Source organism: Seriola aureovittata, chromosome 5 (assembly GCF_021018895.1).
Source record: "Seriola aureovittata isolate HTS-2021-v1 ecotype China chromosome 5, ASM2101889v1, whole genome shotgun sequence".
NCBI classification, from domain to species: Eukaryota; Metazoa; Chordata; class Actinopteri; order Carangiformes; family Carangidae; genus Seriola; species Seriola aureovittata.
Window position 1 is genome coordinate 24,966,115 of NC_079368.1, and position 25,888 is coordinate 24,992,002.

The 25,888-nt window shown below is 39.8% G+C and overlaps 1 protein-coding gene across 3 annotated transcripts in view; it reads right to left on the bottom strand.

Annotated features, from left to right (window-relative positions):
* The window catches only part of fancc (FA complementation group C), a 36,965-nt gene extending 24,733 nt beyond the window's left edge, over nucleotides 1–12,232 (bottom strand). For 2 of the 3 annotated variants that reach the window (XM_056375766.1, XM_056375764.1), the window contains exons 1-5: nucleotides 12,109–12,232; nucleotides 11,819–11,897; nucleotides 8,430–8,672; nucleotides 4,408–4,495; nucleotides 4,120–4,214 (exon numbers count right to left, since the gene is read on the bottom strand). In XM_056375766.1, coding sequence (XP_056231741.1) covers nucleotides 4,120–4,214; nucleotides 4,408–4,495; nucleotides 8,430–8,627 — 381 coding nt within the window. In that variant the 5' untranslated portion in view covers nucleotides 8,628–8,672; nucleotides 11,819–11,897; nucleotides 12,109–12,232. The remainder of the gene's footprint in view (nucleotides 1–4,119; nucleotides 4,215–4,407; nucleotides 4,496–8,429; nucleotides 8,673–11,818; nucleotides 11,898–12,108) is intronic. The other variant, XM_056375765.1, reaches the window with a different exon arrangement.
* Between the last annotated feature and the right edge of the window lie 13,656 nt (nucleotides 12,233–25,888).

Here is a 25,888-nt window from a genome sequence, read left to right on the forward strand (position 1 = left end):
ACAACCCCAATCACTACCATCTGAGCACCCTCAAACCCTGCACATTGAGTACATACAAAACCAATCACACTTATCCCACCCTTGGTAAGGAGGCACAGTGGGGCTGGGGGATAAGAGGCGGAAGAGAGGTTAGTAAGAAGGAATGGCAGAGAAAGACTGGAACGTGCTGCGATGGCTGCATTTGGAGCGGGGAAAAAAGGGTGTGGTCGCCAGAGGAATGGGATGAAGGGCAAATGGAGAGATGGATGGCAAATACTTTAGGTCAAATGTCATGTTTCTCTCACAGAACACAGCAACCGAGCTGGCTTTGGGGGCTTGGACATGCTGCTGCCATAGAAATTATCCCTCTATAAATCTAAAATTAAAACTGAGGATGTAGAAAAATGCACAAGGCAAAGACTTGGGTTGGTTTTGATGGGTGCCTGTTAACAATTACTAGGGCATGATTGAATTCTCTCAAAACCAATGAAAGACTCAAGTATAGCCTCAGATGGTCAAAACAGCAGAGACAAAAACAGGGAAGACAAAATGAGGGAAATGAGCAAACCTGGTGCACTGATGTAGAATACATTATGAGAAGTGTATGTGCCTTTTCCTGTGGCACCCAATGCCAAATGGCACCAATGTAAACAAACCTTTAACAGTGTCAGGAAAGAATTTGGAATTTTTATTTAGTTTTTGCAGAGTATGAGCCTAATTTGGGAGTGATAGCAGTTTCCAAAGCAGCTTTTATTTAATTATCTTTGGCGTAGCATTACTATAGCTTTACTAAATGTAAAACTATGAGATTAACGGGATAGTTTGACAGTAATGTGGATGAGGCAATAATTTTACCTTAGCATAAAGAACAACAGTTTATCCGTCCACCAAGTGTCTGTGCACACAGTGACAACAACACAGAAGTTACTACTCATGGCTGTTCGTAGCCAAGAAGTAGTTACAGCACAAACTGTAGTTTTTATATTTCTGTTTGTTTACGAATTAAACAAACAAAATGTGAAATAAGCAAATTTTACAACATGTCCAACTATTTCTTTTAAAAGAGAGGAAGAAATTTAAAAGATAATTTCAGTAAGTCAGGGGAGGACATCCAAGAAGAAAGAGAAGATGAAGGGAGAGTGTTATTGTGACAGAGACACTTTCATCTTCGAATAAAAGCGCTGAAATATGGCACTCAATGTGAGCAAAGATTTAAAAACATGTTTTAAAACTATAAAGCAGCCACAGCAGCTCCAGGCCCTACCTGTGGTTCACCCTGTATGAGTCATTTAAGATACACATCAAAGATTAAAGTCTTAGTGTCCATCCTCTGGCCCTCTAATATTACACTCTCATGCTCTATTTATCCTTCATCTCCTCAAAGATCATGCCATGTTACTGCAGCACTGTGTGGTCCTCCTGCTAGTACAGGATGTCGAGAAACAGACCGATTGAGCTAATGACTATCTGACATGGCCTGCAGCTACGTGGCTGTACCCAGCATTCATCAAACCCAGTGAAAACGCTCAGATGTGGAAAGGAGAGGCAGGCAGGGAGGGGTGAAGTGCAGACATGAGGGAGAAAATGCAAAATATTGTGCGCTATCATAATTTAAGGAGAAAAAATACATGTGGCTACTAACAGTATATACAGTAGCAGTGAAACACATGTATTTGCACAAATGCTCACAAACATATGGGAGCACATGCACAAACTTTTCACAAACACAGTATTTATGTGCCACTTAGCACCAGACCCTCAGTGTATTATGGAGGCAGCAAGAAAACAATGTTGGGGAGCAAGATCAGACAGGGCTAACAGAAAACAGGCTGCATTCTGCATTCCAGGACAGGCGGTCCAACACAACACAGACACAGGGAGAGACACAGACACAGACCATCTCTGGCCTAAAACCATACATCTGCCCTGCTCCCCCAGACGGGCTGAGCTGTGGTGAATAGGTTTTTTGTGCTTCCCGCCATTCCTGTCATTTGTGGGAAGTGGAAGCTTCTTTGGAGGAGAAGAGAAGGAGAATGAGGAGAGGCTGCAGAGTTGGTTTTGAGTTTATTGTACTTGTGCTCTTTGGACACTTTCAACTAGTGCCCTGCAGTATAAAATACATGCATGCAATTTTAGTATGAGTGGCCCCAGTGAACCTGACTTAAACGAGTGCATGAAAATTAACTACTTCTATACAATGTTGAAAATGCAGCATGAACATAGATTGATTGTAAATGTTTATTAAGGACTAGAGTGGTGCCACAACTAACTATTAATTTAACCATAACTAAAGCTAAAAATCTAATGTCAATCTCCACGCCATCCGACCCTCCACGCACACGAAATCAATATGCAAACAACATTGCATATGAAAACATATGCTGCTACAAAAACACACAGATAGAAGCAAGCATTACCATGCATACATGCACTCCGCTTCCCCTCTTATGGGTCAAAGACCATCTGGAACATTCAAGGTTTACTTTCAAGGCCCTGTTTTAATTAGCAAGATGTTTTATTAGATGAGAAATTAATCAAAAGAATACAAACACTCAGTTAATCTGGCAAAAATGTGAACGTCCCACATTGTTTATCATAAGCCATCTGTGTGAACCCTCTCAAAGTTGAAAATTGCAGGATCTTTACTTCCCTCTGTTCTCCTTCCCTCCTTTGTGTGTGTGCCTTGAAAACACACAGTGAGTAGGATCAACTAACCATAATTTAAAGGCTGATCCTTCTCTGGTGACAAGAGGCAGTGAAACAGTCAATTTTAATTCCCTTTCAAAATATGTTTTACAGTTTTGGGCACAAAAGGCTTAGACTAACAGAGACCCAATCTCCCTCATTCATCATCTATGTCCCACTGGAGAGGAGACACAGAGGGCTGGCGAGAGAACTCCTATTAAAAGTAAATTAGACAGAAAATCTCTTCAGCAGCCCAAAGGCAGTCAAAGAGACATTCTTTTAAGAGTGTTTTCGTAAAGGGATGATCTGTAATTGGCAACTCATCTGTATGTCAAATCAGTCTAGAACTAATTAGGAAATAAACAGCAAACAGATCAGGTCTGAAAATTAAGAGAAAAGGCATATGATGAAACACTGGAAGAGGATAATTTACAACTAAATAATGTTATGAATGAATAGAACCACAGCCTTGATTACCAAATAAATATTTTAAATACATCTGTGTTTTTGTCTCCACCTTTTCCAGGCTTCCCTAATTTATGATTATGTCTTTAATCTCTGTAGCCCTACTTTTCTGTATCAGGTGACCCAGGCTCATGCTGCCATTGTCAGAAATAAACATTTAACACATACAACACAACACAACACACACAACACAACACATATAACACAAACAAGCATATGTCTAATTCTGACAGAAATGTTGTCCATGATATTAAAATATTAAGTTATCTCTTATTTCTTGTTATAAACCAAGTTTACTCAATGCCAATAAACTCTTCCGGTACCTCCTACTGTATTTAAAGCTGGGTCTCGAGTTTTAGTGCTTTCTTGGTGCCAGTCATAATCTGTCTCTAGCAACAAATATGGAAAAGAGTCATGTACCAAAAGTTGGCATTGAACAGTTTGTTAGATTCATAGTCTGGTTAACTTATTATTTGTTTAGATAGACAGCTGTTTTTTAACATTGAGGCATTTTGCATTTGGCTTATTATAAAACATATTCTTCAGGATGAGGTAAGTATCAAAACTGAGATATCCTATTGGAACTGGTATCAAAAATATTCCTTAATTTCTTATAAATATTTTTCGAGCATTTTATACCCTTATTAGAGATATTACAGAAAGAGATGATGAGAAATTAGTGTAAAGAAAGATGGGAAATGACATGCAACAAAAGTCCCCAGACTGGATTTTAACCAGATATTGCAACCCCTTGGCCACCTGTGCATCCTTGCCCTATTTCTACTTTGTTTCCCCCTGAATTTCACTTTAAACTAAAATGGCTACAATAAAAAAAGGTGGTATGTAAAAGCCGTCATGGATCACAACTGAGACCCTCATAAAAAATATTTTAAAAAAAGTATCATAACTAAACCTAGTCCCTAGTTGCACATTAATCATGTAATCTTTAATTCTGTATTAATAGAATTGGAGAGAATGTCCAGTCCATACCCGTATCCACTGGTTGGCTTTTCTTTCCACTGCACTGCTTGGGTGCTCTGAATACAGTCCAAACAGACACTGGAGCAACAGCCTTCTGCTTGTATCTGCCGGCAACACAGCACCACACAACACATTACACACCATGATCTCAGCCTCATTACCATCATTATTACCTCTGCTTGTCAGGAAGTTCTGAAAACCTGACATCAGATTAAAAGGCCACCATTACTCTGGACCTGATCCATCTACTGAACTCCACTACTGGTGGAGTTAAAGCTGTCCAGGAGGTGCACTCACCATCAGCAGTGACATACGGGTTCCAGCACAGTCGGCCCAGGAACTGGCCAAGGTAGGGCAGCCTCTTCATGGTTTCTGTTGTGGAACTCTTAGGGGCAGAACAGAGATAGCAACAGATAAGAGGTAATGCATTTAAAAATCTATTAAAAGTTTTTCATGTTGAATATTCTCATACCTTGCACTTATAACTTAAGTGGGTTATTTCTCTGAGTGGAAGGCACATACAGTGATGTTTTTTTTTTTTTATCATTTGGCACATAATCAGACTCATACATGACAGAAGTGGAGCTAAAAAATAAAACTGAAGGTGCTGAGTTGAATAATAGCCATGTCAACAGGTGTACAGTACATTACTCATGCATCACCTTTTTTTCCTGTGTGTATGTCACAATTCTCACCATGGTGTCAATAGTGAGAGATACAGAGAACAGAACACAGTGCAGAGCAAGGTTCTGGTTGATCGTGCCATAATGGTTTAAGTATGTGTGTGTCTGTGCTTGTTTATCCAGCTCAAAACAACAGACCATGTGATTTATTTCACCTCACAGCCAATTAAAACATCAATATGGTTCCAAGCTACGACAGACACTGCATTTAATAACTTTACTAACCTTTAATCCTGAGCACCTATACATTGAGTTTTTCAGTTTGATGTTGATGATTATCACTTGTAAAAATTTTGAAGTTTGGACAGATTCCAATTATATGTCAAGGTAGCGTGCTGAAATTAATGGAGAATCAAGACTTGGTTTACAGTATCTTCAGTGTAACAGAACACAAAAAACAGCCCATCAAGGATCTTGTCAATGTGAAAAAAATGAGAGCACATCACAATCGTAACTCTGTAAAAACACAGCTGTAAAACATTGTTTTGTTCCACCTGACTGCTTTCCTGGTTTTAATAAATCAACACAGACCCAATTATGTTTTACAATATGATGACTGCAGTTGGACATACAGAAAACAGATGAAAGAAGTGACGCATAACTTAAATTTACAAGCGTGTGTCTGCACACTTTTGCATGAATCATGTTTACGTACATGTACAATATCACTTATTATTCAACCCATATTAACAGACTATATCATACATTTCACCTGTGACCTAATTGAACTGTGTAGAACAACTTTCATGCAGGAGCAGTCCACATACAGAAATGGGATATATGCCTGCTGAAATATCACCTATAGGTTTTCTGTTTTGGCTTCAAAAAAATTCCTTCTCCTCATCTTCACGTCTTCACTTTGGGCTTATCATCCCATCAACGTCAATGAGACTTCAGTTTTATATACTTGTATCAATAAATTAAATTAATAATTTTAATTTAATTAATTAAATTAATGCCACCTTTAGAGGAGGTGAAAATTAGACACAGAGTCTATAGGATGCTACTGACTTTGTATTTTAAGAGAAAAGTTTGATCTTTAAAACAGATCTCCATAAATGTTTTGGAGCAGCCAACAGTGCATTGGTGCAGTTCATTTAATTGGAAACAATTAAAGAGCAAACAAGTCTTAAAGTACTGGAGCGTTGAAGAAAAGGAAGAAAGTTATATAGAAGTTATATATTCAAAAATAGCATCAGATAGACAATGAGTCTAACTTAAGTCATTCAAGTGGCTGAGATCATCATTAATGGAAAGCAGAACGGTAATAGGCAAAGTAGAGTTTCTCTAAATGCCATCACTAAACACCCCCCACAACACCACCAGTGCTGTCTGGAACACAGCCCTCACACTCAGCCCTCCTATCAATCCAACAACACATGGTAAACGTTTTGTCTGTGTGAGGATTCATGTGCATTTGTGTGTTAGTGATGCAACTAAAAAGGAATGTTCATTTACAATAGGAACTGTACAGCGCTCTGTGACTGCAGGAATGCCCATAAGAATGAGCCCTTGCAACAGAAAGCAATTATCATCGATTACCGGGGCCAAATCACCATCAAAGCCTTGTCAACATTGTCCCTAATTATAAATGGACTTTGAGACCATGTATCTTGTTTTGATTAGGGACAGACATCTTAAACAGAGTGACTGATAATGTACTAGCAAGGGAGGCAAATGGGACAAGTTTATAGACAATGATGAAAATAACAGTGAGGAAACACTTCTCCCCCTGACATCACTCAGCCACAATCAGAATAGCCCTAACAATAAATAGCAAAGTTGCTATGGTGAGAACATAAATATACACTTGGGTGCATTGCAGATTTCCCCATACTCTCCATTCATCTTACAGTTCCCTTGAGGAGTGGTGTAATAATGCATCTGTGCTGCAGTGGCCATTGTAATAAAGTAGGGGACTTCTATGGTGACTAGGTCTCACTAGGTGTCATTAAGGCACATGTACTCACTCTGCAACATTTAGACTATACATCAATCAGTCAGTGGAGAAAACAAAATTTGAAAAAAAAAATTGACAACTGTTTTGATGATCTATTAGTAATTTATTATTTTTTGAGCAAAAAATACCAAATATTTGAGAATTAACTGATTTCCCTTGACTTGTCACTTTGAGCTCTAGGAAACTTTATAGAAATTTTTAATGAAATAAAAATAATCATTAGTTGCAGCTCTACATGGTTCAACATTTTGGATAATATGTTTTCTTTACTTTTTTATTGAGACATAAATGAGGCGATCAATAACTGCTTTCAATATGAAGCTGTAGCCACGAGAATTTTTTCTTGGCATAAAGACTGTAAACAGGGGCAAACAGCTGCTTTGGCCCTGTCCAAAATACACTTATCAGCACTTCTAAAGCTGATGAATTTTAAAGTTATATCTCATTTCAAAGACTTGAGAGTAAAAATGTTTCACATTTTGTTCAGGCCCAATTCACACAGACCTTCTGGAGGACAGAAAGGAATAAGTGTATTTCCCCCCAAAAAAGGTCAAACAATTCCATTAAGAAAGGCACTACTGAGATAGAAAGCTTCCTCCACTTTTGTAAACAAGTGCAAATCTGGAAATGAATAATAACTAAGAATATTATTCATCTCAGAGCATAAACCACAGGAAAGTTGTTAAGTCAAAATACTGCCAAGAAGCAGGCTATCCTCAGCTTGTGTTTTATGAGTCCGCTGCAAGTAAAAAGAATTTCAACCCAATTAAGTTATACCATTCTTTTCTCTTTCTTTGTATCCCTTCCATCGTCTTAAACACGCTCTGTGCATGACGTATACCCTAAGCCTGCTAACAGAGAAGGAGATAGACGGATAAAAATAATAGTCAGTCAATGCTTGATCTATAAAATATATAGCTAGTCGCCGAAGCAGAGATAAAGTAGTAGTAGTGTTACAGTAAAACATATGGACTATAGAGTCTCAAATTAAAACCTGTGAGAACACCATGACTGTAAGACTGAAAAGAGCATATTATGTGAGAGAGAAATGTGAGAGAAAAATGGTTATAAAAAGTAGTGAGACATAGAGTCCTGAGGAGCAAGAGCTGGAAAGAGGAGACATGGCTGTAGTAACACTGAAATCTCACAGTTCTGCAAGACTCCTGCTCTCTGCTCCCTTCCCAAATTTGCTGGACCTGATATGGGGATACATTAGGTTAGCGCTGGAGGTCCCATTGCGGCTATTACCTGACTAACTCAACATTGCAGCACTGCCAGCCAGACATACGCAGCCTCTGCAGAGCACAGAGCAGCCTCTGTTAGCGGGACCCTACCAACGCTGGACTTACTGTTCATGCCCCTGGCTCTGACTAAGAGTGAGCCTGTGCATGTTTGTGTGCGTGTACTAGACAGGCTGGTGGTTGAATTAACTTAGTGCTTCATTAATCAGACGGCTGTTTGGCTGGTTGGGCTAAGTGATTAGCTGATCTAATCTATTTCATTAGGTGAAGTGTTGAGCGTGTAAAACAGGCTGGATATGGAGATTTAATTAGACTTAACAGGCATCTGGGAAATATAGTGTATAACCAAGACTATCTGAATCTTAAGGAATATAAATCTGTCACAATGCAAGGGAAGCTCTGCTTGCATTGTTACAAAATAATGGCTCCGCTTACCGTGTTGTTGATGTGTGTAAGCAGATGCTGGAGGTAACTGCTTAGTCTACTCAAGTGCAGGCCAGTGTCTTTCTGAGTCTTCGGACTGTCAGCCTGGCCCCAAGCCACCGCTTTGTCCAGCCAGAACTGCATCTCCTGGACATTCAACAAGGGCTCTGTCGTTTGTTGGAGCTGGATCAGTGGTTGCAGCTGAGACATTGGGCTTCTTGTCCAGGTGAATGTACTTAGGAGCTAAGAGATATCCTAGGTGAGATAAACAATGAGACAAATCCAAGGATTACGCAGACAAACACAAGCATCTTATCATCTGTTATTCATCATTTTTATTTTGTGGCTGCCAGAGCTGAGCAAAGGTAACATTTTATGTTGCAATCTTCACATGGTTCAATGTACACTATCAGCATCTCTAAATGTTTTAAAGAAATTCAGAGTTTTTTAATAAAAGTGGGCCAACTCTATGGATTAATGTTTCTAAGACTGGGTCTTGCTTGGTTTGTCATACACGCCCACGAGCAATATGCTAACAAAGAAATGCAGCAATTAGCTAACAAAAACAGTGAAGGAGACTGCTATCTAGGAAACACGGGTGTAAACCATGAAGAATTAAAAATACTTTAAAAACTTGGCTTTGCAAATGTTTTATGAGGAAGGAAACACATTGAACATGTTTGTTAGACCTCAAAGATACACTCAATGTGTTTTGGTGAGAAAGGGTAATTATAAACAGAAAATTTGTTAGTTTACAAGAAAACGCCACAGGGCACCTTTAACTTTAAGGAAAGAAAAGACCAGAGACACTATCTCTCCTGGTTAAGGGCACACCCCTCTCAACATCACTCCCATGCCCTTTTCTGCCTCCACCGGTCGATAGCTCACTCTCTCACTCATCCCTCTAGCTGAGTTCAAGGCTCTAAAAAGTGTAACATGTAGTAGTCCTACCACAAACCCTGAGGTCAGCTAGAGCTGCAGTGCACTCCTCGGTTCTTATGTTGCTCGACCTACCATCAGCCTTTGATATGGTGAAAAGACGCATCCTGCTATCTGTACTTTCTGTCAGGCGCAAGCGCTTTTTGGTTGTCACTGATATAACATGGATGAAGGAACGCCACCTTCAACTAAATCTCTCTAAGACTGAACGCTTAGTTATCCGGGCTAATCAGTCTCTACATCATGGTATCAATATCATCTCTTACCCCTACCAAGGTCACAAGAAACCTGGGTGTCATGATTGATGACTATATAACATAAGTATGCCACCCAACTCTTGGTCTAGTCCATGGTTGTCTCTTGCTTTGACTACTGCAATACCCTGCTGGCGGGCCTCCCTTCACACACAGTGCACTGCTATACCTGATTTCCTTGCACTAATTGAATAAATGTAGTACTTAATACTTACACCAAGGTCTCAGTGTTTTCCCTCACTTATAAGTGGCTTTCAATAAAGGCATCTGCCAAATGAGTAAATGTAAATGATACGATCCTGTCAATGTAATTTTACTTTAATACATGCATGTGTGGCCCACATCATCCATCACTTTCTATGAAAGCAGGGGCAGAAAATGCAATAATAAGTGGAAGTAATAGTAAGTGGAAAATAAAATGAATTTAAAGGGTGCTAATCTAGTTCTGTTAAACTCTTATTACCACAATCTAACAATCAAACCTTTAAGCTCTAAGCAATCAAGCCTTCTAACACACACATTCATGAAGGCCTACTGAGAAATAAACAGCACATTCTTCATCTTTTATGATGATAGAGAGCAAATTGTGGGGGGGCAGATCACACAGTGTGTGTGTAGGTGTGTGTGTGTGTGAGAGGATGTACATCTGTATATAGCCTGAGAATAGTGTGTGTAGGTGTGTGTGTGTATTTGTTGTTTTTTGCCATAATGACATGTCTGTGTGGGACACCACAGGGTTGTGTTTTATGATCACCTCGTTACACACGATTTGTTTAATGTCTTGCCATCGTCTCTGCTGGAAATCCCCTATGGCTCGCTGATGTGAATATATAAATACTCATTTTCGCCGAGAAAAAAAGCCCAAACAAATTAGGAACAAACGCTTCTTGTTGACTAGCATTGGGGACTCAGTTTTCAGTGAAGCAGAAGTGGAAAAGAACCGCATGCTGAATACCTAAGTAGCAGACAGCAGTCTCTCCCACAATCCCTATCACACACAGACAGTTATAGGCACTTTACTTACATAAAGTTGTTATGCATGTCACACAGGCAGAAAAAATATGCACATGCACAAAAACACACTCTACAGCAGTTCGGGTGTTGGCTGAGAACATTTTGGAGGAGGAACGAGATGTGACTGGTCAAATATTATCTTTGAAGATTTGTTAAACTAAGCGTGTGGACTTTGGGTAAGGGTAAGTTTGCTGTTCCAATTATGAAATTGTTGACGTTATTTCAGTATAATCAAATCAGTTAAACATCATTTTCTACAAATTTACTTCTGTATGCTTCAGTATGTTATATATAAGAACACCTGGCTTAAATGTAAGGACTGTCTCAATCATCGTCATAAAAGGAACTGTTTTGCTCAGCTAATTTAAGTGAATGTAATTCTATATTTCTTCATTATTTTTTTTCGATGGAACAAATAGTTAGACATTGCTCTTGATCAGCATCATCAACACACCAAGTGAAAGAATAAAGAATGGTGTTTCTTTCCAGAAACTTGGAGAGTCATTCTGTCAACTTTTAGAATAACTTAAAATTACCTCCTTCCTTACTGAGAAATCCTGAGACTATGCATATTCAAATACTTTTCATTTCAAAAGTTTCATCAAAAGATCATTGTAACAATACAAACAATATAAAAAAAATTAAAATATCTCCTTTATACCTGACTGACCAGAAAACTGAACTTTATTAATGGAGGAACCATGTCAGACACAATTTATTATTCAAGTATTTTATATATCTTCGCACATCTTGAGTGGAACTTTTTCAGGCACAAATACCAAACATTGTCTTACGTGATGCTGAACTGAATATCTTTGGGTTTTGGACTTTTAATCATATACAATAAACAATCTGAAGACATCATATTTTACCATTTTTCATTTCATTCTTTTATAAAAGAAATCTACAAATTGCAAAACTAATTGGTAGATTAAATCAATAATGAAAATAATTGTTAGTTGCAACTACAGTAATTACTATTTCAGCACTTTTTTCCAACATTTAATAGATTCATCTGTAGTAAGTAACGTCAACAATCTCATAACTGCAACAGCAAACTTACCTAAATTGCTCCTTTTTACCTGACAATTTCTACACATATATATATACACACACACACACACACACACACACACACACACACACACACACACACACACACACACACACACACACACACACACACTAACCTACCTTAGTGAGTTAGTTGGGTGCAGCGACTACACCACACCACATGATGCCAGTATTTCCTCCACTTTACTGCAGTAACACACTGTGAAACACCGTGTTCAATTTAGGGATACAAAATAACTTAACTTAATGACGATGTCAAACTACGTTTCGGCTCCATAAACGCATCACATTGTCATCCCTTTCCTCTTTTTCTCGTTTGCCAGAAGCTGCTGTTACTTCAGCTGTTAGCTTGTTAGCAAATTAATCACTCTACAGTCGTATAAATGCAGAAACCTCAAATGTGGACTTACATGTAAATAAGACGTACAGCCATCAAATTACTGTCTTCACAGAGCATAAGTCAGCTATAGCCACTCCTTCTTTATGTATTCAGAGAAAGAATACGAGCTTGTCGTACGGCGTGATACAAACAAACTGAACTTCCCTCTTCTATCGGAGTTCCGTGTATGGAAAAAGATCATTGGCTGAATCGCGGTGACGTCATTCTGGCAGTGCATGCTGGGAAATAGAGTCACATGGCTGCAGGGGCATTGCGAGAAGAAAGTTCTTCTGCGAAGCCGCGAGAGAGGACGTGCTCAGATCCTTAAGTGAAAGTACCAGTACAACAGAGTAAAAGTACTTTTATTCAAATTCCTGCTAATGTACAAATACAGACGTATTATCAGCAAACTGCAGCCTACTTAATGTTTCGAAGTGTTCTGCAGTAAAAGGACTCCTGCGAGTGATTATTATTATTATTATTAGGCTATAGGCCTATATGACTTTATTAGTTTGTTGATACTGATGCATCAATGTATAGACATCATTGTACAGTTCAATAGAAAATTAAAAAACAAAATAAACAAAGCAAATAATGCTTGCTAATATTTTTTGTCTTAATGGAAAAAATGCCCATGGAGTCCAAAGAAAGTTCATTTAGCAGTCCATTCAAAGTTGATCTACTAGTATTGCATCTGCATGACATGCTGTATCTCAGACACTCAGAGATCTATTTAGTTGACCTATCTTAAACCATATCCTGAGCATAGGCTGCTGACATGATGTCCAAACAGTAAAGAAACTGTAATCGAATGATTTCGGCTGTATTATCACAATGTCATTCTGTCAAAGTTTTGAAATAACAGTTTGACTTATCTAGCTGGCCTTGGTTTTGAGATTAATCTGTCATCCACTCATTAGTGGTTCAAGGGTTAAAAGCAATGTGGGAATGCCTGGAACAATGCCCATGCTGTGTGTGTATAATGTGCAAATATGTCTACTTTTGAAAATGTACACCTACTCTGTGCATATGCTTATGTTCACATCTGTATAATCTGTATGAGTGTGTGTGTGTGCGTGCGTGTCATGCATTTCAGGGGTGAGGGTCCAGAGGGTGAAGCAGAGTGCATACCAGGAATTCAGGGGTCCCGGAGCGTGTCCCTCTGGAACCCAAAGCAAACTTTGAGGGGTTCCTGGCCCGCATGGCTCGAACTGACAAATCACCCAGAGGCTCCAGCCAGACCCAGAGCTGCCTAGCACACAGCACCAGGAAACGGTTGTTCAAACATACGTAATGCCATGCATGTGTGTGTGTGTGTGCGTGAATATGTCCATGAGACATGGGCATGAGAAAGAGATTATATGAAAGTGTGGGTTTTTTGTACTCCATACACACACACACACACACACACACATACTTTGATTCAGTGTCTCTTATGAGAACGTACTTCTGTGTTCTTAGGTGTCTGCGTGTGGTCAAGTGTGGTGGTGGCTGTTAATACTGGCCTTGAACACCACTGAATATACATGCACATGCCATGGTATGTACTGTATGTGTGCACACCATGAATGTTGACGTGAGGCAGTGCAGTCTGTTCGATGGGGAATGTGTTTAAAGTGGTCTAGCGGCTTCACATTATACATCAGAATTTCTGTGGTAGGAAAGCCCAGCCCGAAGGATATGTGTGTTTGAGTTGGTGTCTGTACAGGTGTGTGCACATACGATACGTGTGCGTGTGTATGTGTGTGTTTCCCCTCTCATAGTTTGGCACTTGTAGCCTCGTTCCCAAATAGAACATGGAAACTGTGCGTACAAAGGCCTGTGAGGTGCAGCATCTTTTTTCTTCTGTGTAAAATATATTCCACCACATCTGCTTGAAGCTGCAATAAGTCATTATTAGTTTTCTCGGATTCATCAGTACAGTAGTCCATTACACTTTTATCTTTATTTGCAGGTTACTTCTATTCAAGGTTATATGGAAAATAAATATCATTCACATCACTCCCTGCCATTATTAATCATATACTAAGTCAGTCAAGTTATGTATAAAATCAACATTTCTTAATTAAATTATTTAATTTTTCTTATTTCAAAGGAATTTTAAAACTTATATTTCTTAAAGTAAAAGTTTTTGTGTGTATAGTGCACTTGTCTTTTCTAATATAAGATTGTTTGCAAACCTTTTGACTCTTATCAAGTGCTCCTCAAACAGCTGTGGATGAATATGAAAGAATTGTGGCTTTATGAAAACATTAACATTCCTTCCCTGAAACGTACACATGCATACACATAAACACACACTTAACCTTAATTATATGCATTTCATCTGTATATGTTAAACTGTTCCTGACATTGGATTAAAGTACCTTCACATAACATATTTATGTTGGTGTCTCCATCAGTAAATCTCCAGTGAAGGCAGCAGTTAAAATCATAAGGCGCTGGTCCAGGTTCACCATCAGCTCCACCCTTGCTGCCAACATGTAGGTCAACCAGGGCTAGATCTCTCCACATGCAGGGTGCTGTGTGTGTGTGCGTGCGTGCGTGTGTGTGTCTAAGTCTTGTAAAAACATCAGCATATGGGTTTGGAACAAGGTCCCTGGCAACATTTGAAAAAACGAGAGAGAAGGAAAGAAAAACCACGGCAAAAACTTGAGAGAGTGTGGTTTGGTGCCCAAAGTGGAAACCCACACACTGATGTTTTTGTGTGTGTGTGTGTGTGTGTGTGTGTGTGTGTGAATGTATTTATGTATGTGTGTGTGTTTGTCCTTGTGGCTGTGCATGTGTGTCGCTATGCCTATGCTTGCAATGCTTGCATGGGCACACATATGGATGCTGGGAGAAATGTAGTGTAAACCACGTGTGTTTTTACTGTACTGCTACTCTGTGATTATTACAGCGCCAAGAGACGGGTTGTCACGCAGTGGGGCAGCAACTCGTCCGTATGTCTGTGCGTGTGTGTCTCTGTGTTTGCATGCGGGTATGTATGCTTTCATGCTTGGACTAAAGGGCTGATCACAGCCAGAAATGTGTCATTGCCAACTGGCTAACTGCACCAGCATGCTGTTAATTCAATGTCCAGTCACTGTCTTTGATTTAAAAATAAACTGAATATGGACTTGGCAGTGACATGTGTGTTGAGTAAAACACAAAAAGTGAACCCACAGTTACACTGTAATGCTGATTTTGTCTTAAGTAGGTTTTTTGCTATCTCGAATATGCAGGTGCTCCATCTCACTTCTATTATCAGACTCATTTTGTCCAACTAGATTATTTAGGACAGCATAAAGAGTTTAAAATGTGACTCTCTGGCCAAACTGTAATGCTGGAAGTCATTACCAGTTTTTCATCAGAAAATCCCCCAATAAAAAAAAAACCCCAACCATAAATAGATTTTGGGGAAGAAAGGCAAAGAGGGTGATAGCTAATTTCTGAAGTATGTTTTTTTTTTTTTTTTGACCTTGTGGTTTGGCCAGAGAGAGATGGAGCCGGGTGGAGAGCTTGGGTATCAGTCTCTGGAGCTTATCCCGAGTTCACTGGGACCAGAAGCTGCACAGCTGCCGACAAATTTGTCATTTCTGATCCAGACCAAGCCTATTACCAGTTCGGGTCCAGAACTGGTTCTGCCAGTGACCTGACGCCTGTCTCATCGCACCACACACTGATGCTGCTCTGTTTGGTGGCCAGTCTGCTGTGTGTGTGTGTGTGTGTGTGTGTGGGTGTGGGTGTGTGTGTGGTGTCTCCTGCTGGATACCAAAAGAGGAAAGGAAAATTTGAGCTCTGCAATCAGCTGTTTGCATGCTGGTTTTTTTCTTGCATCCAATTGGTTGTTTTCCCAGAGCACATTAATTGGTGCACAAAACCAACTTTTTATGCTGCAGTGTTTTTTTGTTTTTTTTACACACTCATTAATATGATTATTAATTATTATTGTATCTGATAAATTCAGCCTGATGAAATTTGGCGTACACCATCATTCATTCATTCTGTCCATTCTCACACTAATGCAAAAAGTGAAATGGAGCCACATTAATCTAAAAAGGAGCTTGCTTGTCCTGACAGTTCCCCTTTACCAACGAAACAGCAGACGCACTCCTGCTTGTGCGAAGGATGAAGGCCTGTTCTGTTGCTTCTCAAGTCTGTGATCCCTCTTTTAGTTTTTCCACCATTGGTGTTGTCATTGACATATCTTTTTGTTTCTTATGCCAGACAATTGTGCAACTTTGATTGAGCATCATAAAAAACGTTCTCATAATCAAGATGATATTTTCTGGCCGTTCTTGGGCTGCTGCACCGAGACCTTCAATCAAATCACTACTTCATAATTGTATAGTCATCCGACAAAAAAACACATGTAATTGACAACATCTGTATTGTGTGACTGGGAGGCTATTAGCCATCTTGGGGAAAAGTTTATCACAACAATGGTGCATGAATTTTCACACAGGCTCCTCAAATGCTGCCTTATAAAGCAGATTTTGTGGTTGAATGTGTATCTTTCTGCCCAGATATGGCGTATTTAATCATTATGGTGTTTTCTTTGCTCAAACAAACGGGGCTTAGATGGTGAGTTGTACCTCTATCACTTCTGTCTTTCTTGACTCTATTTCAAGAGCATTGTTACTCATTTCTCATATTTTCTCATGAAAGTTATTCTTCCCTATTCTCTGTGAAAGGGATCAAACACTTCTCCATCACTCAGAGCCAGTATCATACCTTTAGAACATTTGGATCTACATGTCAATTTCTGGTCCTTCCCCGGACGCAAATGTCTGTCCCTCAGCACTGAGGACAGTTGAAGCAACGGAGGGTGGAAGGAAGGAGACATTCAAATCAAAGCAGAGGAATGTGCCGTTAAAAATCTTCAGATCCGTTTGGGCTTAAGTCTGAATGTCTGGATGTTAGGAGAGAAAGAAAGAGGGGCACAGAGATGGAGAGGAGAGAGAAAGAAAAACGAGAAAGGAAGAGCTGTCAGAGGTGTCTCCAGACAGGGGCCAGATCTCCCTCATAAATGGATTTGTATCTCACACAAAGTTTAAAGGAACTGTTTTTTCAGGTCTTCCTGTGTCTGTAGCTGTGTGTGTGTGGTGGTGTTCTTTTTTTTTTGTGCTCATCTAGGTCGATGGTTACATTGGACAGCAGGTAATGTCAGTTAAGGCTTGACACTGAACAGTTTTCATGATAGAAATGTCAGGAAACATCTAAACTCTGTGCATCCTGTAGAGCTCTTATTCACTGTATTTTCTTTTTCAAATGGCATTTCCATCAATTTATTTGAATTTCTTTATAATCAGCATAAAGTTGAAAAGTGAGCAGGGTTACATAAAGTGGCCAGGATTGTGGAAGTAAAAATCCAGCATTGTTTTCCCTCATAGACAATGTCATCTAACTGTCTCTTTGAGGATTTCCCAGTTTGATAAGTGTTAAACACTCTTAATTAAAATCAGTGAGAAAATGTCCAGTTTATGGGAAAAATATCAAATGTACAGTACAAACATTGGCAATGACCAACAGGTTTCCCTCTTGTGTCCCATAATTTGAGGTTATATTCAAAATAAAAACATTTGGCTACAATTTCCAGATGGAAAAAATACTTAAAAAACAGTGTGTCTACCCATTTCTCCACATTCTTGAGTTAAGCAGGGTGTATTGTGACTTAAGATAAGAGGGACATTTTGGATCATGCAACAACAAAATGACACAAAATCGATAAAAAAGTTTTTAAAAAACACCCAACACAGAGGAGACTTAAGAGGAAATCAAGATTTACCCAGCGTCTACTGCCTTATAATGTCTGCTGTGAACAGTCACAGAAGAACACATCTAACCTTACATAACCCCCCTCCCCTTTTTTTTATTTTTATTTTTTTTTACATCTTTCTGGTAAAATACATGGGGCCACTTTACAACAGTACAAACATATATTTATTATATCCTACTTTCTATCTTATGCAGAAACACGTGTAGTCACAAGGACACACTCTTTATGGCAATTCCAGGCATTTTAAAAGCATGCTCCTTTATTGCTCAGAGAGGAAGCTGGGGATTGGCTGAGAAAGAGAAAGAGGTTCTGTGACCAATGTGAAACAGCACTGCATGCATAAGTCTGTACACACCAGCATACACACATACACACAAACACACACATACTGTATGTACTGAGAAAGTGCACATTCACAATTATGAATACTTGTATTCATAGTTATCTTATATACTAATTGATCTATGCTGTGCTTTCCAACTGCTGGTGTGTTTGTATGTGTACTTGTGTGTGTGCCCCGCAGGTTAATCCGGCACTCCCTCTGATTACAGATGGTTACATATAACACGGCTACGGCCTGGTAATCAACCAGTAAGAGAACCAGCTGAAACTCTACATTTGCAATCCGTCGGCAAAACAAAATCAAAAGTGAAATTCCAGCAGCAGTCATGTCTAACCTCTAATGGTCCCCTTCACTGGCAAATCCAATAAAATAGCTCAACTGACACACAACAGTTTGCCTTTTAAGCACAAAAGTAGTATTCTAAATAACGCAACGCTAAGGCACAAACTCTTAGTGACATTTGAACGCAGCTTAAAGAACATGTCAGCCCTCTGTGACTAAGTTAATAATCAGTTTCAAGTGTGATACCAACGCAGGTGTTTTAAGAATTTTGACTGATAACCAGAGTTTGGAAAAATACTTGAGTAATCATAGGTAGAAAAATAGAAAAAGAATAGATTTTTAATTGCAGTGAACAGAAAAAAATGTTTGGTCTCTTCCTCTTTGTTATATGAATCACTTAAACTACTAGTCTAATGAACATAAGAGAAAAAAAAGGGGGATTATACTGAGTTAAAGTCACTTCTGGTTGTATTGGGCCCCCCGAAGACTCCACTTGACCTGAACTTGGCAGTGAGTCGGCCCCCAACACAATGTGGTCCCTGTCACTGTCATTCAACGTCCAAGTTCAACAATCTGATACCAGAGCTGTGTCCGTTTTTACCGTGACATACTGAATCACACACATATATAGGCTAGGAGCATTCATGCAATCAGATTTACTGCACAGCAACACACACACACACCTGCTTTCTATTAGTCCAGTAGATTGCAGGGAAATTGAGTGGGAGTGTTAAACACACACACATCCATCTATCTGCCCCTCTGTCCACGATAATTACACACTTCCTGCTCTAAAATCCCTCTCCGACAGCTTCCACTCCAATCATGTCTCTGGTCAAGTTTGAGTGAGACTGTGTGACTGTGTGAGTGTGTGTGTATCCGTTGGTTTTCAGGCCTACAAGTTTGCATTGGTTCATCAGTGACAAAACAGATACACCACGTACTTTGAGTAAATATATGACAAGCATAAAGATATGAAAGAAAATAACTCATAGCCCTCCTTCTTATTCAACTGTTTTCTCTACAACAGCTCTCAGTTACTGTCCCATCATTGACAGTGACTGCAGTGTTTTTTTTTTGTCTTTTTGTCTGAGCGAGCTCCGGAGATGAAAGTTCCCATTAACCAAGTTGATAGAGCCATAAAGTATTGAATCTTGAATCCTCATTAAGAGCCAAAAAAAGAACTCCAGTCGGACAGAGGAGGTCAGAGTGAGTGAGTATCAGTGACATCTATTTTATCAGTCTCTCTGTGTCAGTGCATTCACATCAGGCATGACCATGTGTGTGTGTGTGTGTGTGTGTGTGTGTGTGTGTGTGTGTGTGTGTACGTGCTCATATCTGTATGTATATTTTCTGTGCATGTGTCTCTGTGTTGATTCAGTCTGAGCCTCCCTCTGGGGTCCTTGGAGCTCTCCTCCAGCCCTGTTCCTCATTAGGCATCTGTCATGGTGCCAGAATCAATAAGCACAGATGGAAGAAAAAAAAAATGTCTCTCCTCTCCTCTCCTCTTTGTGAATGGCCAGGTCATTAGTAAATTCCAAAGTGTTTACCATCATCACCAAGGGAAGACCCTCCTAAACTTTACTGTACTTTTAGTAATTTGTACCACCATTATTTCCTTTATGACCTACAGTTTAAAACGACCCCCCCCCCCGTACAAAGTGTTACAGACATGTGAAATCACATGCTCCAGTTTTGTTTGGCTTTGCAGAATCCTGTATTCGTTCAACACATCCCAGACACAGATGAAAATATTTAGTTGTGGGTTTTTTTTATTTTTTGTCTCTCTCTTTCCCTCTTCTGCCCCCCTTTGCATCTTAAGATGACGCATCTGTTTCCATACATTGTTGCATGTCTTTTGGCAAAAACAAACCGCATAGTTTAAACAAAGAGGTGGGTGGTGTGTGTGTGTGTGTGTGTGTATGTGTATGTGTGTGTGTGTGTGTGCGTGCGCGCCACCAGGTCTACATTAAACAAAAGGAAGAAAGGATGACAGCATCCAACCTCAGTTTGTCATCTTGAGTGTAAACGGCCGTACATCATGCTAACATCTTACATGTGCTCGGCCCAATCACTGCAGTCACACACGGCCGTGTCAACACAGCGGTAATGAAAACAAAAGAATGGAAAGAGGGATCTGAGAGGGAGATGGATTGAGACAAAGGCAAATGGAAAGTAAAAGATAAAGACAAAAAGTGAGAAACAGAATATAAGCGAAGGACGGTGGAAAGAGAGAAGCCGAGGGCAGGATAAATGCCTCCAGTCTGAGCGGAAGAGGAGAGATTATGACATGGCTTGGCACCGCTCCGTAGCACTCGTTTGTAATGCAAAGAAAGAGTGGGTGGGTTTTCCACCTCCACAGAATAAATGATGCGAGGGGAAATGGGAGTAAACAACATCAGTCATTATAATTACTCTCATACGGCTACTCCCATTCACCATCAACCATCCTCCACCCCCCCACCCCCCCGTCACTCTCCTCCTCCCCACATTTTCCATCTGTCTTTACTCCCAATCTTTTTTATGCCCCTTCTCCATGACTTAATTACACCTTTTACTTCACTCTCTCATTCACTTTTTCTATCTATCCATCCTTGGCGATGTCCGCTTCCTCTTTTCTAACTAGATCAAAATCAGCCTACTTGTTTTGGGTCTTAGATCTCAAGCTTGAGTAGGGTGGTCTGAATCTGCGCCGCACAGAAGAAATATGAGGCTGTGAAAGTTGGAGAAAAATACTTCAAAAGACCACACATCAGCATTTCGTTTAGAGTGTTGTCTAAAATGCAGCGACAACAGCCAACATTAATAATAATCCTGGCAAATCTCTTGAGCTTTTTACTGCTGACTATGCGAGATACAATCTTTGGCTCTGTAGGTGGATCTCTCTTGCAGCAGAAGCCTTTGAATGCTGCCGAATGCACGGTGAATCATGTCAGCTGTTTCTAGGAATTGGATGTGGTTCCCTCACCGTCTTGGACCTCTACACTGCTCTGTCTCCCTCGCTCCTCTTCTCTCCCTCTTTTACATGTAGGATTCCTGGAGAGCTGTAGTAGTAGTGTGTAAGAAATCATGTTCAACAAAAGTTTTTGTACAGAACAGTCATTCAAGTCATGTATGAATGAAAGAATGCTTGGCTATGAAAAAATAGCTCTGATCCAAAATGTTATATATCCATTTTGAAATGCAAGCATGAGTAGAAAATTAGCGTTCAATATGAGAACAAGACTGAGTCTCCAGCCATGCTGGCCGCTATATGAGGTTGAGCTTAATGCTAAGCATGGTAATATGCTGATGCATAACACCTATAATGTTTACCATGCTCACCAACTTAGTTTTGACTGTTAGAATACCTACATTTTTTAATCAGCTCTAAAACACAAAGCACAGCTGAGGCTGATGGGTTGTTTGATCATAAAAGTCAAATTGACATTTAAAGAAAAGTGGATCACCAAAGTCCTGCTGTGGGGATATGGATGTGTGTACCAAATTTCATGACAATCTATCAACCCACATCTGTCAAGACATGTCACTCAAAACCACATTCAAGAAAAACTAGAGGATGGCTAAAGTCAGTTGAATACATCCTCTGGGAACCATGACTGTCTTTACCTCTGTTAACCTGCAAGTGGCACTACAGGAAAGGTCATGGGATCACCAAAATCATTGGAATTCAACCTCTGGAAACTATGAATGTCTGTACAAAATGTCATGGATATCCCTATAACAGTTGTTGAGATATTTCAGTCTGGACTGAATGTCAAAGGCAACTTCCAGTTACACATTTGACAACTTTCTCTAAATACCTCCTCCCCAGTGATCATTTCTTTCACAATAATGCTCAACTATCCCCTGATCATTAGACATCTGATTTCCAAACACCAAATGCTAACTTTAATCACTGTCAGACATACAGGCTAAGAGAGATTAAGAGAAAGAAAGAGGGAAAGAGAAGACAGATGCTGGAGTCCCTCTTGCAACCCTGACAAACTCTGCACAGATATACACTTAGAGCCTCCTGATTACTGTGCATCACTGCTCTCTCCAGTATGACAACTGCTGAGCATATTTCTCACGTCATTCTCTATTTTCTTGTTATTTACAACTGCAGCTTGCAGAACTGCTCTGTAACACTAAGCTTATGTAAGTTTGGCCACTGGAGACTTGGACCTCACATTCTTCTGGATCCGTCTTGTAGGAAGAACGAACTCCCTCTGTGGGAGATAGAACAGCCAGCCAAGTCAAACGGGTCCCTGGGTGGGACTGAACACCAGCACCAAAACCCACCCAAAACCACCCACCTTGAGACTGCTGACAGAATAGAACAGAAAGAATAGAAGAGAAATGTGCTGTGTTATGGCAGGAGAGCCTCTCTAGACATGTGCCACATATCATCACAGTTTTTGTGCTTCAAGGGATTCTGTGAGGAAAGGAATAGTTTAACATTTCGGGGAGTAAGCTTATTCACTCGCCATGAGACAGATGAAAAAAATCAATGTTTGTCATCTTCAGTGTAAACTGCTGCACATAAATATAACACTAAAGCCTGCAACTGACTAGTTTAGCGTAGCATGAAGACTGGAAACGGGGAAACAAATAACCTGCCTCTGAACAAAGTTAAATACAATCTACATATTTTTATCTTGTTTGTTTTGTCCATACACAGAGAAAAATATGAAAATAGCAAGATGCGGTTTAATTTCCCAAACCCATAGTTTTATGTTGAGTTGAGTAAAATCCTCAAAGGTTGATTTTTGTGGATCATTGGACAGATCGATGCTAGCTATTTCCCTCTGCTTCCAGTCTTTACGCTAAACTAAGCTATCTTTCTCCTTGTTTTAGCTTCATTTAGCATACAAATATGAGAGTTGTATGATCTCTGCAAGAAACCTAACAAGTGCATTTCTCAAAATGTTGAAATATTTTGTAGCTTTCATGATGAAACAGACACAGGTGTTTATTGCTTTGGCAGGTCTTGTTTCTCTGATGTTTACACACCTACATTATGCCTCAGGGACGCAGTGAGTGAACTTAATGAAGGCATATCAACATGTTGTGCAGTAAATACCATGAAAACAGCTAACATGAAACAAAGGCATTTTAGGAGTAAAACAAATACCTCGTTGAAAAAAAGGTTCGTGAGTCCTTTAGAGTCCTTACACTGTCTGCTTCAGCTTCAGTCGTCAATAATCAATACTTTATTGTAAAACCGGAGCCCCGTGAGCGGTGTACGCTCGTGTGCAGTCCGTGGGAAAAAAGAGACCGCTCACCTGTTACTTCCGTCATAAGTGACGGCGCATTCTCGCGATATGAGCCATTTCACGTCTCACTACATTTTAACAATAACAAATGAATTTACTATACATCAAATCAACTCATATTGAACTTTTAACCTTACTTGAAATAGATTACTTATTTATTTATTTATTAACTTATTTATCTTATTTATTTATTACAAGAAATTATGAAATGCATTATGAATTGAATACACATCATGAACATAGAGCATTCATGTTACAGCACTTTCATATTTCTTTGAAGCTCACACAATAATGATAGAAGTAAGTGATATTGTATTAAAAAAGCAAAGTTCAGGTTTAAATTAAAAAAATGTCAGTCATACGTCTTTTGAAGCAATAATACACTACTGGCACCATTTTTAAATGTCCAGAAGAGCAAGTACTACAAAAGTAATAACTTATTAATGTAATTAATGTTTAGTCCTCATATGTGAAGTCATCATAGGTATGATCAAGCTAATATTTGGCCTACAATATGACACAGTTCTTATTAGTTCTGCATTAATTTGCTGTCATGCAAATCTGACATTTTGAAACATGCACCAGCTTTAATGTCAATCTGGCAAACTGTGGTTTTTCATACGCATGTTGTAGGCACAAACACGATCGAGTCCAAAGTTGAATGGTTTTCAAGGTCTGTCTGTGAGGCCTCAAGGGTAAAACCCCACATTCATCTGGATCTGAAATCGTATCAACACACCCTGTGATGCTTCCTGCAGATTTATTCTTAAATTCTGTTTTCTTTTTTTCTTTTTTTAAATAAGAATGTGTAAATCTGGCCCTGGATTTGGCAAGCGTGTGTGTGTGTGTGTGTGTGTGTGTGTGTGTGTGTGTGTGTGTGTTTATGTCCCATGCAGTCATGTCAACAGAGCAATCACTCATGTAGAGGAGAGTATACACTTAGAGGGTTTAGCTCTGCAGGCAGGTGATGATGGACAAGCCTTTCAGGGCTCGATTGAGGGATGGAAAGAGGCAGAAGGAGGGAGATGGATGGAAAAGAAGGACTGGAACAGAGGAATCAATAACTTCCTTTGTACAATTCCCCTCACACATGTAGGTTATGGATAAGTAAGTAAGCAAAAGAAGAAAAGAAATAAATAAGTAAAAGAAGTAGTGTTGTGTAGTGCATATCCGCTCCATTGTCACCCAGTCTGGGCAGAAAGCCACGGCTGAACAATCCATTAGTCCAGGAGAGAAGGAGCTTCTTAATTGCCTTCTCTCTCTTCCTCTTTTGTCCTCCGCCTGTCTTTCTCTCCCTCCAACCCCTTTTCTGTTGGCTGAGAGGACAGGTACAGGAAACAGTCATTCATTAACAACCCGGAGCTCGTTAACTTCATTGAAGCACTCTTCACAATATGTGCAGTTCCACCTCTGAAGGCGCCCCTGAGTGTGTGTGCATGGGTGCGTATATGTATTTGTTAGGAAGCTAGAGGTGAGGGGGGGGTTAAAGGGTAAGGCAGGGCCAGAGGAGGGGTGTGTGTTGGTTTTGTGACCCGGGGTCCTCAAGCAGATGAGGGGAGTGCTGGTGAAAGAGACCTTAACAACATTAGAACTCACTGAACCATGTCACTCACAAACAACCATGGGGTGGTCACAGATATTTCACCTTTCAGAAAGTTTTCACAAATTGTTATCCATTAATGCACTGGAACAAAACTTTTTAAAGGATATTCAAGCACACAGAGATTGTCAGATAAAAATACAATGACACACTCTTTGAATTCCACAACCTAAATTTGGTTTTAACTGCCATATTATGATCCGCATGGCCAACACCTGCGGCAGTCTCACCTGTGGCTCTGTGTTTTCATCGAGCAGCAGACTAAAAATGTCAAGCTCAGTTAGAAAACTTCAAAACATGACACACAACACCCTGCCACCCAGCTTTCCAAACACACCATGTCATTTGTAAGAAGTCAGCAATCCTCTTTGCACTGGTTGGACAGCATGCAGCGGAGTAGTGTGCCTTTATTGGCCTTAAAAGATAATGACATGCCTACTCCCTGCGTCTAACCGCTGATCCAAGGTCAGTGAGTTCCTCAGACTCCTTGAAGTTCAGGTTGAGATTGTGGCTTGGGAAAACGGATCCTCTTATTTGTATGTAGAAACAACAGAAAAGCTGCATCTG